At 44.8% G+C, this 14,245-nt stretch overlaps 1 protein-coding gene across 1 annotated transcript in view; it reads right to left on the reverse strand.

Moving 5' to 3' along the window:
• Snx30 (sorting nexin family member 30) overlaps positions 1–14,245 on the reverse strand; it is a 106,403-nt gene that overhangs the window by 33,268 nt on the left and 58,890 nt on the right. Inside the window, exons 3-4 of the mRNA XM_052715977.1 lie at positions 12,959–13,069; positions 916–1,074 (exon numbers count right to left, since the gene is read on the reverse strand). Coding sequence (XP_052571937.1) covers positions 916–1,074; positions 12,959–13,069 — 270 coding nt within the window. The remainder of the gene's footprint in view (positions 1–915; positions 1,075–12,958; positions 13,070–14,245) is intronic.

The raw sequence follows: 14,245 nt of genomic DNA on the forward strand, positions 1-14,245 counted from the left end.
TCTCAGCTCCAGCACCACATCTGTCTGCATGCCTCCATGCTCCCCATCATGATAACAGACTGAACCCCTGAAACAGCAAGCAAGTCACCCCAACAAAATGTTTTCCTTTATAAGAGTTGCTGTGGTCATGGGGTCTTTTCACAACAACAGAAACCCTAAGACAGTGGATGAGATGTGCCTCCACAGATAACAAAAAGGTCGCCAGGTTGTTAACAGTGTCCACTCCCAGCCTTCTGGGTGGAAAACAGGTAATTCCTCCATTGAGGAGAGGCCCCTGTGTGTTTAATATTCCTGGTTCCCTGTGCTCTGTGGGCACAAGGACCTTTGTGTCCACCACAGGTTTTTACAGAAAACACTCTTACAATGTATTATTTTGAGTGTGTGTGTGTGTGTGTGTGTGTGTGTGTGTGTGTGTGTGAACCTTGGTGTGTGGGGTGTGTGAACCTTGGTGTGTGGGTGGCATGTAGAGGTCTCTGGGTCTTTCCACCCTTATGTGGGTCCTGGAGAGAAGACTTGGCTCCTTAGGCTTCCGTGGCCAACACATGACCCACTGAACCATCGTGCCAGCCCTGAAGAACACTCTCACCAAATGCCCAGTATTCTTCCTCTTTTGTGCCTATTGTGAGTAAGCCTCACCTACTCACACTGCCAAGAAGTGTTTACTGGACACGTCTGCTTTCGGCAAGTGAGAATACCGGCTTCCACTGCCTCAGCAAGAGAGGCAGCCCGTTTCCCACCTGGATTCTAAGACAGGAACCATGCCAATGCAATGGGCACCAAGGACGTAGGGGGCCTTGATGGAGCCCACCTCAGAGGGCCGTTCACGGAAGAGGCTCGTGAAAGACCAAAGCGGTTGTCTGAGAAGAAGCCCAACAGTGATCATGTACAGGGAAACACACGAAGCTCTGCCTGTACCTTAGCAGTGAGGAACACGTTGACATGTTCGTTGAAAGAGAGCACGGGGTGATCTGTAATCCTTTTTAGAAATTTATCCAAAGCTTTTCTTCTGGTCTCCACAAACTCTTCTGAAAAACGGTCCACGACACCTTTCACCACAAACTTCTCAGGAAGTGGCTATAAAACAGGAGAGAAATAGACCAATTAAGACGGTGCAAGAAAAACTCACCAGGCCAGCAAATTTCTACTGCCCGTCTGTCCAAGAACAGTGCTGGGTGCTATCTGTTTGTTTTTCTTTCTATTTATTTTTTTATTTTATTATTTTTTTTTTGAGGCAGGATCTCATGCAGTCCCGGCTAGTTTCAAACTCGCTGTGTATCTGAAGGTGACCTTGAACTCTTACCCCCTGACTCCAACTGGACACTGAGATCACAGGTATATCCCACCATACCATTTTATGCAAAGTACTTTACCAACTGAGGTATATTTCTAGCCCAAGAATGGTAGCTCTTAATCTGTGAGGTCTTTTTTTTTCCCCCAAGACAAGGTTTCTCTTGTAGTCTTGGCTATCCTAGAACTCACCCTGTAGACCTGGCAGGCCTTGAACTCAGAGATCCACCTACCTCTGAGCACTGGCATTAAGGCATGCGCCACCACATCCCCGAGTGTTAGTTCTTTATGCTATCATCAACACAAAGACTTCTGGGAAACGCAGCTGTAGCAAGTCCCAACAGCCCTGTCAGCTTCATATGCATAGAACAAAACACTATAGCACAGCCCCTGAACTACTGAGACGTCAACATCTGTCCAGAAAATGCAGCTGGACCATCTTTAAATCGCCCAGATATTATAAAGAGAAAGATGGAAGACAACATCTAAGACAAGAAAGCAGGGGCTGGGGAGATGGCTTAGTTGGTAAAGTGCCTGCTGTGAAAGCACAAGGATCTGAGTTCAAGTCCCAGAGCCCACGTTAAAAGAAGAGCCAGGTGTAGTGGTATGTGGGTAACACCGGGGCGGGCTGGGCAGTCAGCCTAGCCTATTCAGTGAGCTCCTAGCCTGTGAAAGACGCCATGTCCAAAAGAAAAGAAAAGAAGAGAAAAGAGAAGAGAAGAGAAGAAAGAACAAGAAAAGAAAAGAAAGAACAAGAAAAGAAAAAGGGCCGGGCGGTGGTGGCACACACTTTTAATCCCAGCACTTGGGAGGCAGAGCCAGGCAGATCTCTGAGTTCCAGGACAGCCAAGGCTGTACAATAAGACTGTCTCAAAGACAAAAACAAAGAACAAAACTGTGGCAATGAAATATTCTAAAAATATCTCTTGCAGTCTAAGAGGCTAGAACGTTGGCTAGACCACACAGCCAGAGTTAACAATACACCTTAAGTCTACCAGCTAGCCTACTGTGTACTAGAACTGCTTAGCCTGCTCCTAAGCGACAATGGAACAATCATCCTTACTTGCCTTGGATTTCTCATGTAATCACCCTTTACAATCTAAACTAATGCACAGCTATAATCTTTTTGTTTTTATTGTTTTGGTTTTTATTTGAGGCAAGATTTCTCTGTGTAGCCTTGGCAGTCCTGGAACTCACTCTGTAGACCAGGCTGGATTAGAACTCGGAGATCCGCCTGCCTCTGCCTCCTGAGTGCTGGGTCAACGGCCTGTGCCACCACCACCTGGCTCATAACTGTAATCTTCAGTTACATACTCTTCCATGACCCTGACCCAGAACAATGCATGTGTGTCCTTTGCTGAAAGCAGCAAATACAGAAGTTGAGAGCAACTTCCTCAAATCTACCATGAAGGCTGACAGCAACATTTATGGATATTGGTTGATAAACAATATTTACAGTAGTTTGTAGTGTGGGTCTGTTGGAGCGAGTGACTTCATCCTTATAAAACGTTAAAGATTTCTCTACAGTAGCCCATTGCCTCTCCTGTGTGCTCTCTGTGCCGTTCAATAAAGACGGAGTGAGGCCCTTCGATTAAGCAGACACACATCTCATAAACTGACAGACACACAGACAGAAGACCCAGACACAGGGACAGATTCACAAAGACAGCCTTCAGGCAGGCACAGATTCATGTCACACAACAAAGGACAGAAGACACGGGGAGCATGAGGTGGAGAATTCAGATCTGGGCTCGCTCTTGGTTAGATGACACCAAGGGGAAGTGCTTTTATTTCTTTCCTTAACGCGAAACCACTGCGTTATTGTTGACTCAGAGTTAATCACTAATGTGTCTAATCCATGCATAAAATCTGTAAAACACAAAACAAACAAAAAACTGAAAGCAGATCTGCTACATAACCCTGTTGTACAACTGGGTGTCTGCCAGAAAGACTCTCAGCCAGGGAACCACACAGACTATTCACAACAGCTAAGCTAAGGACCACAATGGCAGAATGGATGAAGAAAATGTGCCTATACAGTCTTCTTCAGCCACAAAGGAGTTATGTCATTTACAAGCAACTGGATGTAATTAACCATAGTAAGTGAATCAGGCCAATGGGGGGGGGGGGGACTATCAAATGTTTTCTCCTGTATGTGGCTCCTAGATTTTATACATACATGGGCAAAATCACGTATGTATAGATGACGTGAACTTGTACAGGGAAATAAGGGGTTAATGGGAGGTGGCAAGGTGGATATGCTCAGTGGACATGTATCTGTGTGAAAATATCCTCATGTACCACAGTACCATGTATACAATAATTATATACAATAAATAATGTTTGAGTTTTAAAATGTTTAAAAATACATTTTTTAAATGGGTGATGTTCATGAAGCTCAGCAATTGAGCAATAATGTTGGCGATTTCTCCCACAATCTACAAGCAGCCAAGGAGCACCTGAAAAGACGCCCACCACAATGACCAGGGAAAAGAATCCAAACCGTAATGAACTTGGATGTGGTGACACACGTGTGATCTCAGCATCCAGAAGACTAAGGCGAGAGAAACCTGAGGCCAGGCTGGGCTACATTAGCCAGTGTGGGCTACACAACAGGTCCCCATCTCAGAAACAGACAACTCTTAATATCTGTACAGATATATGCTGGGATCTGCACAACAGGTCCCCATCTCAGAAACAGACAACTCTAAATATCTGTACAGATATATGTTGGAATCTACAAAAAAAAAAGTCCTACTTGCAAATTATTTCAATAATCCTTTGGAAACTTCAGGGTTTAATTTTGAAACACTGACATTAAACACAGCACCTGAGACTTGGGGGCATATGTTATATGTGGTTTTAGCTTAAATCTGGTTTGTAATCTGAAATAAAAGCATATTTCCTGTACATTGTCACAGAGAAGTGTATTTCTAAGTAGGAAATCTACACGCAACTGCTCAAGAGTGGATTAGCCAACTTCTTCTTGTCAAGAGTCAGTCCCTGAATTCAATAAAGGTTTACTGTACACCCACTTCATCACTCAAACCTGTCCCTTCCTACCCTTCCCACTTGATAGAAAACCTCACTCCAAGGGAAGATTCACTGCCAAATAAAGAAGCATCAAGATTAAAAGCCATGCCATTAAGAAGAAAAATTGCCAACTCTAGTTTAATTCAAAGTACTTGCAAGTTCAATCAATATTTTACTATTAACTTCCCTACCGAGTAAGCTAAAAGTACCTCAAAATAAGCTGGGGGGGGGGATGGGGATGGGGATGGGACGGGATGACACTAAAGAGATGCTTTGTCATCAAGAACACCTGCTGCTCTTGCAGAGGACAAGAATTTGGTTCACAACACTCACATCAAGTACCTCACAATTGCCTGTAACTCCAGTTCCAGGAAACCCAATGCCCTCTTCTGGTCTCCATGGGCATCTGCATACACATGGCAGATGGCACATACATGTGTAAATGTTTTATTTAAAAAGAGGGATTTATTGTGGGATATTTTGATTGCACTATGATGCTCCCAAGACTACCCCAAAAAGTTATACCTTAAATCAGGGGGGCAGAGCCAGATACTAGCTGACCAGAATTGGCCATCGAGAGGCCAGTAATTTGGATAGAGAAGATGCACAGGAAGGAAGGGGCAGGGACTGGATGTAGCAGGAATCTTAAAAGTTCTTATTAATAAAACAAACCTGGAGTCAAGTACTGGGGTGAAATGCTGGATGGTCAGAGAGACAGAACAAGCCACAGCTAACCTCACCTGGCCAACTTCTCAGATGATCCTGTTTCCTCAGACTGGAAGCCTCTGTGTCCTCATATCCGAATGGCTCTCAGCTGAACTGTGCTGCTCAAAAGCCTGAAAGCTTAACCAGCCAAATGCTTAACCAGCCAAATGCTTCTAGTTTCTGGTCCTCACGCCTTATATATCTTTCTGCTTTCTACCACCACTCTCTGGGATTAAAGGCTGGTTTTCTGGGATTCAAGGCATGAGTCACCATGCTTGGCTGTTTCCAATGTGGCCTTGAACTCACAGAGATCCAGAGGGATTTCTATCTCCGGAATGCTAGGATTAAAGGTGTGAGTGCCACCATTTTCTAGCCTCTGCATCTAGTGGCTGTCTGTTCTCTGACCCCAGATAAATTTATTAGGGTACACAATATTTTGGGGAACACAATACCACCACAACTGGAGTTTGACCTTCCTCTTGGTTCTGGGACAAGTGAAGAGATGTGTCTCTTGCAGTATCTCTGGCCAAAAAGCAAGATCAGATAGTTGCTACTCAGCCTCTCTGATCTATAGCAGATTTTTACCCCAGCCTTTGACTTTTGAATCTTATTGGTAAACAGAATGACAGAGACTTGATTTAAACCTACATATTGCAACCAAAGCAGAGTGGGACTAAAAGCCCTGGCCTGAGTGGACGTGAGGTGGCCGTGGGGTGGCAGATGGTAATTAAAATAGCAGGAGAGTCATGTGCAGATACTAAGCCAACAGAAAAACATCAGGGATTGGCTAGAAGATGAAGTCATTTATCATTTCAAACTGGGGGAAAACGTTGCAAACCAAATTCTCTCCTCATTAACTCCAGTGAGAATAAAGCTGCAGAGCAAATACATCCTTCCTCCTTCGGGAAAAGCAAACATTCATTTTGCAAGTAGAATTCAACACCAAAGTGTTTAATAGATGTATGCGCATCATCCCCTGAGCCTACACATGCCCATCTAATTGTGCCATCTGTCTGCCAGGTAGTGAGTCACAGTAAGCAAAGCAGTGGCGAGGCCACTGGGCACCTACAGAAGCAAAGCAAAGAACAGTGGTTGCCTGGGGTGGGAAAGGAGCACATAGGGAGCCGTTTAATTCATATACACGATGAATATCGTCTCTAGTGAACACTATGGTGTGCATTTAAATATGTGCTATGAAAGAGCTCATGCGTAGCTTGATGGAAAGTATGAGGCCCTAGGTTTAATCCCCAGTACTGCCAAGAAAGAAAAAAAAAGATAAAATAGACCAAAAGGAGACATAATTTTAATTCTCAAAGAATAAATAAAAATATCATACTTTTAAAATTTGTTGTATTAAATGTTCATACACACAGGGACACTTCTGAAGCGGGTGGAATGTTTACTGTCTTGACTGTGGTGACAGACACACTCGTGAAACTGTTCACCTGTAAAATGTACAAGGTTTAATGTACATCAATTATATGACTTACAAAGAAACAGTGTGGGGAAATAGTCTCAATTTAAGACTTTCTGGTGCCTCCAATACATAGTAAAAAGAGTGAACTGTCTTTACAAATGGCAAACACACTCCACACACATCCAGCTCCCAGCACATGTGGTTACTTCTTTCTGCTTTTAAAATTCCAGAGGAACAAAGCAATATAAAGCGAGAGAGAAAAAAGCATGTCAGAATACAAGACCTCAAAGGGCTCATCTGAAATGTCTCCTACAGACAGTGGCAGTGCTATTTGGGAAGGTGACAGAAACTTTAAGAGGAGGCAACTGGCTGGAGGAGGCAGGTCACTGGAAGGGCATGACTTTGGGATATATCTGGACGGCCCTTTCCTATCTCTCTGCTCCCTGGCTGCTGTGAGGTGAGCAGCTTCAGCCACATTCTCCCGATGTTATGATGCTCTGCCATGCCTCAGGTTCAGAGAAGGGATCCAACCAACCAAGGTTTGAAACTATAAGCCAAAATGCACTTTTCTTCTTTTAAATTGTTTCTGACAGGTACTGGTCAGTGATGAAGAAGTCTAACAATACATGCACAATTAACAGTTTAGGATGGCAGTCGGTGGTGAGAGCGCATGCTCGGTCCATGTGAGGTGCTGTGTTCAACCCTCAGAACCACGGGGGCTGGGGGTACGACAAGGACAGGATACTTTTAGCAGGCCAGGATTTGTGGAGACAAAGTAGAAACAACTGAATTGAAAGGAAAGTCAATTAATTTATAAATTTTCTTGTGATTCTCCTCAAGAAAAAGAAAGGAGTGGGTCTAAGAAGCAGGAAATTGGGTTTTTCCACCAGAGCCCACAAAGGATGCCAAGTCTGAAGTCACAGAGACTGGAAACAAAGCAGGTATATTCCAGCTCATGAGGAGAAGAAGCAAGTCAAGCATCCGGGTGCTTTCCTAGGGCCATTGTCCAACTGGCTACAACTGCCACAGCTTCAGTAAAGTCTACAGGAGGTAGTGATCCCCACCCCACCCCACCCCACAAGGAACTGGAGATGGAACTCAGGGGCCTGTGCACGCTGGGAAGCACTCAACGAGAGCTTTACCCCTCGTCCTTTTGAAGAAATGGTTTTATCTCCACACTCCTAGCCTAAGCAGTCAAATCACAGGGCACAGCCCTTCTCGGACATGTTTAATCACAGCTGGTTTAAGATGGGGAGAGAGGTGGATTGACAGGTGCCCCAAGGTCACTCTCCCCTAAGTTTCCCAACCGATTCAAATAAATTCTAAAGTTCCTTTCCACAAAAATGAAAAAGATATCTCAATTTTTTTTTTTTTTTTTTTTTTTTTTGGTTTTTCGAGACAGGGTTTCTCTGTGTAGCTTTGCGCCTTTTCCTGGAACTCACTTGGTAGCCCAGGCTGGCCTCGAACTCACAGAGATCCGCCTGGCTCTGCCTCCCGAGTGCTGGGATTAAAGGCGTGCGCCACCACCGCCCGGCGCAAGATATCTCAATTTTAAGGGGGCAAAAAGGGAGCTAGAGAGATGTCAAGAGCACATTCTGCCCTTGAGGAGGGCTCAAGTTTGATTCCTAGTACCCACGTCTGGTGATGCACAACTGCCTATAACTGCAGCTCCAGGGACATCCACACCTCCGGCCTCCAGGGGCACTGGCACTCCCATCATATACCCACACACATATACATAATAATACAAAATAAAATAAATCTTTAAGACATTAAATGGACAAAGAATCTGAACAGGCATTTCTCCAAGAAGACATGCAAATATCCACCAAGAACATCAAAGGATACTCTCAGCTCTCAGGCAAATGCAAGTTAAAAATCACAATATGGTGCCACCTTACACCCACTAGAATGGCTATAATTAAAGACAGATAGTAATCACTGTTTGCGAAGATGTGGAGAAACCGGAACTCACACACAATGTGAAGGAATGTCAAATACCTGGCAGTACCTCCAAAGGTTAAATACAGAAGAACATATAATTTAGCAATTATACTCCTAGGTATATGTCCAAATGTAAAGACACTTGCCACAGAAAGACTTACACGCAATGTCCGTAGCAGTCTGTGCGTAACAGCCAAAGGCGAAAACGAATGACATTCCATCCAAGGGTGGACAGGCAGACAGAATGCGGTATGCTCACACACAGACTATCACCTTACAGTAAGAAGGAAGTGCTAACTGGTACTCCACTGTGGGGAACCTTGAAAACATGCTGAGTGTAAGGAAGAAGACAAGACCTATAGGGACAGGAGGCAAAGAAGAGGTCACCAGACTTGAGGGGCAACATTGACAGGTGAGGAATGAGGCGATGGAAAGGTCCTAACACTGATTTGCTGGCTGTTCCACACATCTGAATACACTAAAATGTTAGGACTATAAATTCAAATGAGCGCATTGTACATATATTGCTTCAGTAAGGCTTTTTAAAATGGAGGAAACATGGGACCGGAGAGGTTCTAAGAGTGCACATGGCTCTTGCAGAAGGCCCAGGCTCAGTTTCTAGCACCCATGCCAGGCAGCTCCCAACTGCCTATGTATAACTCTAGCTCCATTAGAAATAAGGGAGCTGGAGAGATCGCTCAGTGGTTAAGGATACTGTTGCTCTTGAAGAGAACATGCGTTCGAGTCCCAGCATCCATGTAGTGGTTCACAACCATCTGTAACTCCAGTTCCTGGAGATCCAACAACCTCTTCTGAGCTCCCTGGACACCAAGCACACACATAGTACATATATGCTGACAAAACACCCACACATAAAATGAAATGAACAAGCCTACTAAAACTCTAAAAAATTAAAATCTTCCTTAAAGGAGACAGCAAAAATTTAAACAAGAAGTATGCTGTACATTTTCCTGGGTTTCCATTTTCTGTTAAGATTTTAGTGGCTATTTCTTTTAAAAATATTTTTACTTTCATGTGTATGAGTGTTCTGCCTGCATGTATGTCTATGTTCCATACGGTGCCTCTGGAGACCAGAAAGGGGTGTGAATTCCCTAGAACTGGCGTTACAGACAGTAGTGAGCCTGAGTCCTCTTCAAAGCAGCAAATGCTCTGAACCACTGTGCCAATGCTTTAGGCCCCTCAGTCTCTATTTGACACCGAGTTCCCCAGGCAGAGGCCCCCGTCTATCTTAAAATCCCTCACCTCACCTATGCTGCTACCAAGTCACGTGCTCCCATACCTACCAGCACCTGCTTACACACCAGGTCTAACTGAAGAACACACAGCCGGTGCTTAAATACTGAGGGATCCCTCCTAACAGTTCTGTCAGGTGAGTTTTGTGTGGGAGGTGGAGCACAAAGCTCACTTCTCACCTGACTTCTCTATTTAAATCAGACATACTTCCCTAAGTTAAATCTCTCCACTTCGGGTAAGTATCAAGCACTTGTGAAGAAACTTAAGTCTCTGCCTGCCTGCTTCTAAAGCACTTTCCTGCCCAGTATGGATACTCAGGCAAGTGGAGACTGTACTGAAGGACGCCAGGACCCTCCCTGGATGCGGGAGAGACACTCAGTGCCGCACAGGATCCATGGACCAGTGGCACGACATTTTACCAGCAGGTGTCTCTCTCAAGCTTTTGATTCTCAAGCGCCAAACCACAAGGAAATAAAGAAAACACTAGCTGTGGGGGAGGGTGCAAGGCTTGGGCTACAGGGAAAGTGTCTTACAGTGAGAAGAGGGAACAGAAACTCCCCACAAACGTCCTCTCAAATCATGTGACCCAGACTAACAGTTTGTGGCTGCAACTTTCTTCTCCAAAACACCTTACTCCACTTTCACGCTCTAACCAAGAAAGCCTTCAGACAAATGTCCACTGAGGCATCTATGAAACACCTCACTACCAAACCTCAACATTTAAAGGTCATCAAATCCCAGGAACGTTTGAGAAACTGTCACAAGCAAAATCAGTCAAAGGAGCATGACCATGATGGTCCTGACCTGGAACCGAAACATTAGGCAAAACTACTCAACTCTGAAGAAAGTACTCTGAGTAAATATATTTATCAAACAATAATGACTGATCATTAAATGAGGCAAGCAGCTCACATTTGTGTAAAATGTGGCAACTGGGGGTTGAGTACATAAGAACCTGCTCTCCAATTTTCACAATAACCCTAAAGCTGTTCTGAAATAAAAAGCGTATGTTTTTGCATTTCAGGAAAAAAAAAATCATCACTAGCTGCCCATTTGGCCAAGTAGGATTCTATTTTAAGGACTTGTTCCGACTGCTTTAAAATGGCTGTTTCTTTTCCAGGCATGTTCTTAAGTGATTGGATGGCAGGAAAGAAAAACAGACAGGACTTATTGTAGCAAAGGAGAAGCCTGGGGGAAGCTCGGATCCCTGAGGCCCCATCACTTCCAGCCCAGTGCTAGCCACACCAATCACCTCAAAACTCTAAAAACATTCAGTGTTCACAGCACCTACAGCCTCATCCAACCCTGAGGGGAAAGGAGGGGGGGGGTGGATGGGTGGGTGCAGCAGCGATGGGCAAGCTGGGCAGCCCTGGCCCTGACTCAAACAAGGTCTTACTGAATGATAAACCGGCCTCTGGAGATGCTTGTGCCCCAGACTTTCCTAAAGCCCCCAAAGAAAATGGGGGACCAAATAGTAATTATCTCAACTGAAAAGCACTGCAAAACTACTTAATACATATGATAATTATTCAGTCTTTAAAATTTTAGTTATCAGCTGTTTAAAAAAAAAACAAGTTGTAAGTGGTGAATCCGTATTATGCTGCATCAATACACAGGGGTAGGTGTTTTCTTGTTTGTGTTTTATTTTATTTTTTTATTTTATTTTTTTTTTTGGTTTTTCGAGACAGGGTTTCTCTGTGTAGTTTTGCGCCTTTCCTGGAACTCACTTGGTAGTCCAGGCTGGCCTCGAACTCACAGAGATCCGCCTGGCTCTGCCTCCCGAGTGCTGGGATTAAAGGCATGCGCCACCACCGCCCGGCTTGTTTGTGTTTTAAATAAAAGGCTGTGGTTGTGAAGGAAGGGTGTGCTAGATTCCTGCCCGTCAGCCACAATCTGAAGGATCAGCTTCGCCTTCCTGGTAAGCAGCCAAACCTCAGAATAATATCCGCCAAGGGGGAAAAGTAGTTTCAGTGAGACTCACTTCTAAGCTTCAATCTTTCTGTTTTTATTGTTGTTTGTTTTTCCAGACACTGTCTCATACTGTAGCCGAGACCAGATAGGACTCATTATGTAATCCAAGATGGCCTTGAACTCACAGTAATCCTCCCACCTCTACTACTGGGATCACAGATGGGAGCCAGAATCCCCAGCCGTCAGACTTCAGTCTTTTAAAGAGTTAGGGTGTTCCCCTTTTTTTTTTTTTTTTTTTTTTTTTGTTTTGTTTTTTTGTTTTTCGAGACAGGGTTTCTCTGTGTAGCTTTGCGCCTTTCCTGGAACTCACTTGGTAGCCCAGGCTGGCCTCGAACTCACAGAGATCCGCCTGGCTCTGCCTCCCGAGTGCTGGGATTAAAGGTGTGTGCCACCACCGCCCGGCAGGGTGTTCCCCTTTTAATTAAAAAAAAAAATTGTTATAATGCAAGTGAAAGTCTGAGCCAGGCACAGTAGTTTTACACAGGGCTGAGGCAGGAGGATTGCCACAGACTTGAGACTAACCTGGGCTAGATAATGAGTTCTGGGCCAGTTAGGGCAATAAGGTGAGATCTTGTATTGGAAAAAGATAAAGCGTGAGCCTGGTGGTATATGCCTGTAATCCCAGGTACCCAATAGGCTGGTGCTGGCCGCAAGTTCAAGGTCAGCCTGGGTAACTCAGTAAAAAGAGGGCTGGGGTCCAGCCCAGTATAGAGCAGATGCCAAGCAAGTGTGAATCCCTGGGCTTAATCCTCAGTACCACATAAAAGAGAGACAGGCAGAGACAGGGAGACAGAGACACAGACAGAGACTAGGGAGATGGTTCAGTAAGTAAATGCTAGCTGCAGAAGCTCACAGGCCAAGTTCAGTCCCTGGAATCACAGGAAGGGCAGGATGAGTGGTACACACCTGCAATCCCAGCATTCCTTCCCTTGAGATGGGAGGCAGGCAGGGGACTCGCCCAGAAGCCCATGGACCAGCTGCTGGGAGTACAAACAAGAAGGCAGAAAGAGGAGCCAACTCCCGAAAGCTGTACTCTGACTTCCAACGCGCGCGCGCACACACACACACACACACACACACACACACACACACACACACACACACACTAGTATAGTTCAGCAGAAAGGAGAATGGGAGAAAAAAGTAAACACCTATCCCACCTTAGCTAAGAAACTAGCAGAGAGGTCGGAAACTGGGAACGTGAGACACATCCCTCTATCTTGCACGCGCTCTCGGAGGGCGGACTCAGTATAAAATCAGAGTGACCCTCACTGCAGAGAACTGAGCAACACCTGTGTGAACATACTCCAGGACGTGAGAAGCAAGCTGCCGTGACTCACTACCTACGGGAATGAGATGAGTGGGCTGCGATTCTTCCAGTTTGTTCCTCAACCAGTCGAAATCCTGGTATCTTCTGCGAACAGAATATTCTGGCAAGTCAAACTCCACCCGAGTGCTCTGCAAAGAAGAGAAGAGGAGAAGAAATGTGTACGAGTGAGTGGGAGTGCATTCTGGCTGAGGAAAAACACTTTTAGAATCACCAAACAAGGCGAGGGCACACTTCCTTCCACCCAGGCACCAGACAAAAGCCAGAGTTTACCTGCAGGCTACAAAGGCAAGGAGCTAGGATGGAGCCCAGCACAGTGGTACACGCCTTTAATTCAAGCACTCAGGAGGCAGAGGCAGGCAGATCTCTAAGATTAAGGCCAGCCTGGGGCTACAGAATGATTTCCAAGATACCCAAGGCTACACAGAGAAACCCTGTCTTGAAAAACCAATAAATAAATGAATAGATGGATAAATAGAGGATGGATGGATGAATGGATGGATGGATGGATGGATGGATGGATGGATGGACAGACAGATAGATCAGTGAGGGAGGGAGAGAAGGAAGGAGGAAGAGAGAGATGGAGGGAGGGAGGGGGAGAGGGGAATAGATGGAGCTAGGATGGAAACCAAACCAAATTAGATCTTTGGTTTGGTTTTGGTTTTGAATTTTTTTTTTCCTACCCTCAGGAAATGGAACTCAGCAATTCCTCAGAATTGTCTAGAACATTTGATTCATTTCCTCCAGCTTAACTCTGAGAGGGCTGTTGGTTTTTTCCCCCTAGAATAATATAATTTCAGATATTGCTGCTGACCTGAACCCAAATCCATGGGAAGGAATGTTGTGTCCACTTGTTACATATGCTGACAAGCCTTGCTGAAGGCCGAGGGAACCAACCAAGCAGGACAGCAGAAGTCCGCTCCCGTGGGAGGCAGATTCTAAGGCCTGCTGGTGCAGTGGCGCACGCCTTCAGCCCAGCACTCAAGACAGAGGCAAGGGAACTCTGTGAGTTCAAGGACAGCCGGCCTAGAGAGTGAGTTCCAGGCCCAAAGGGATACACAGTGAGAGAATAAAAACAAACAAACAAAAAAAGAAATCTACCCTATTCTTCATTCTTCATCTACCATATTCTGCCAGAACAATGACCTTGATGCATAATGCATTTTAGATATAGATGAGGAAATGTCTAGAAAAAAATAACAAAATGCCATGTTGTTGCAGAAAATGTTAATGATCTATGAATTTTTAAAGCTTTCTGAAATGTAATTACATCAACTTAAAAATAAACCAATGTTAAATAAGATTAA

Source organism: Peromyscus californicus, unplaced genomic scaffold (genome assembly GCF_007827085.1).
Source record: "Peromyscus californicus insignis strain IS unplaced genomic scaffold, ASM782708v3 Scaffold_5__1_contigs__length_169319896, whole genome shotgun sequence".
Classification (NCBI taxonomy): Eukaryota; Metazoa; Chordata; class Mammalia; order Rodentia; family Cricetidae; genus Peromyscus; species Peromyscus californicus.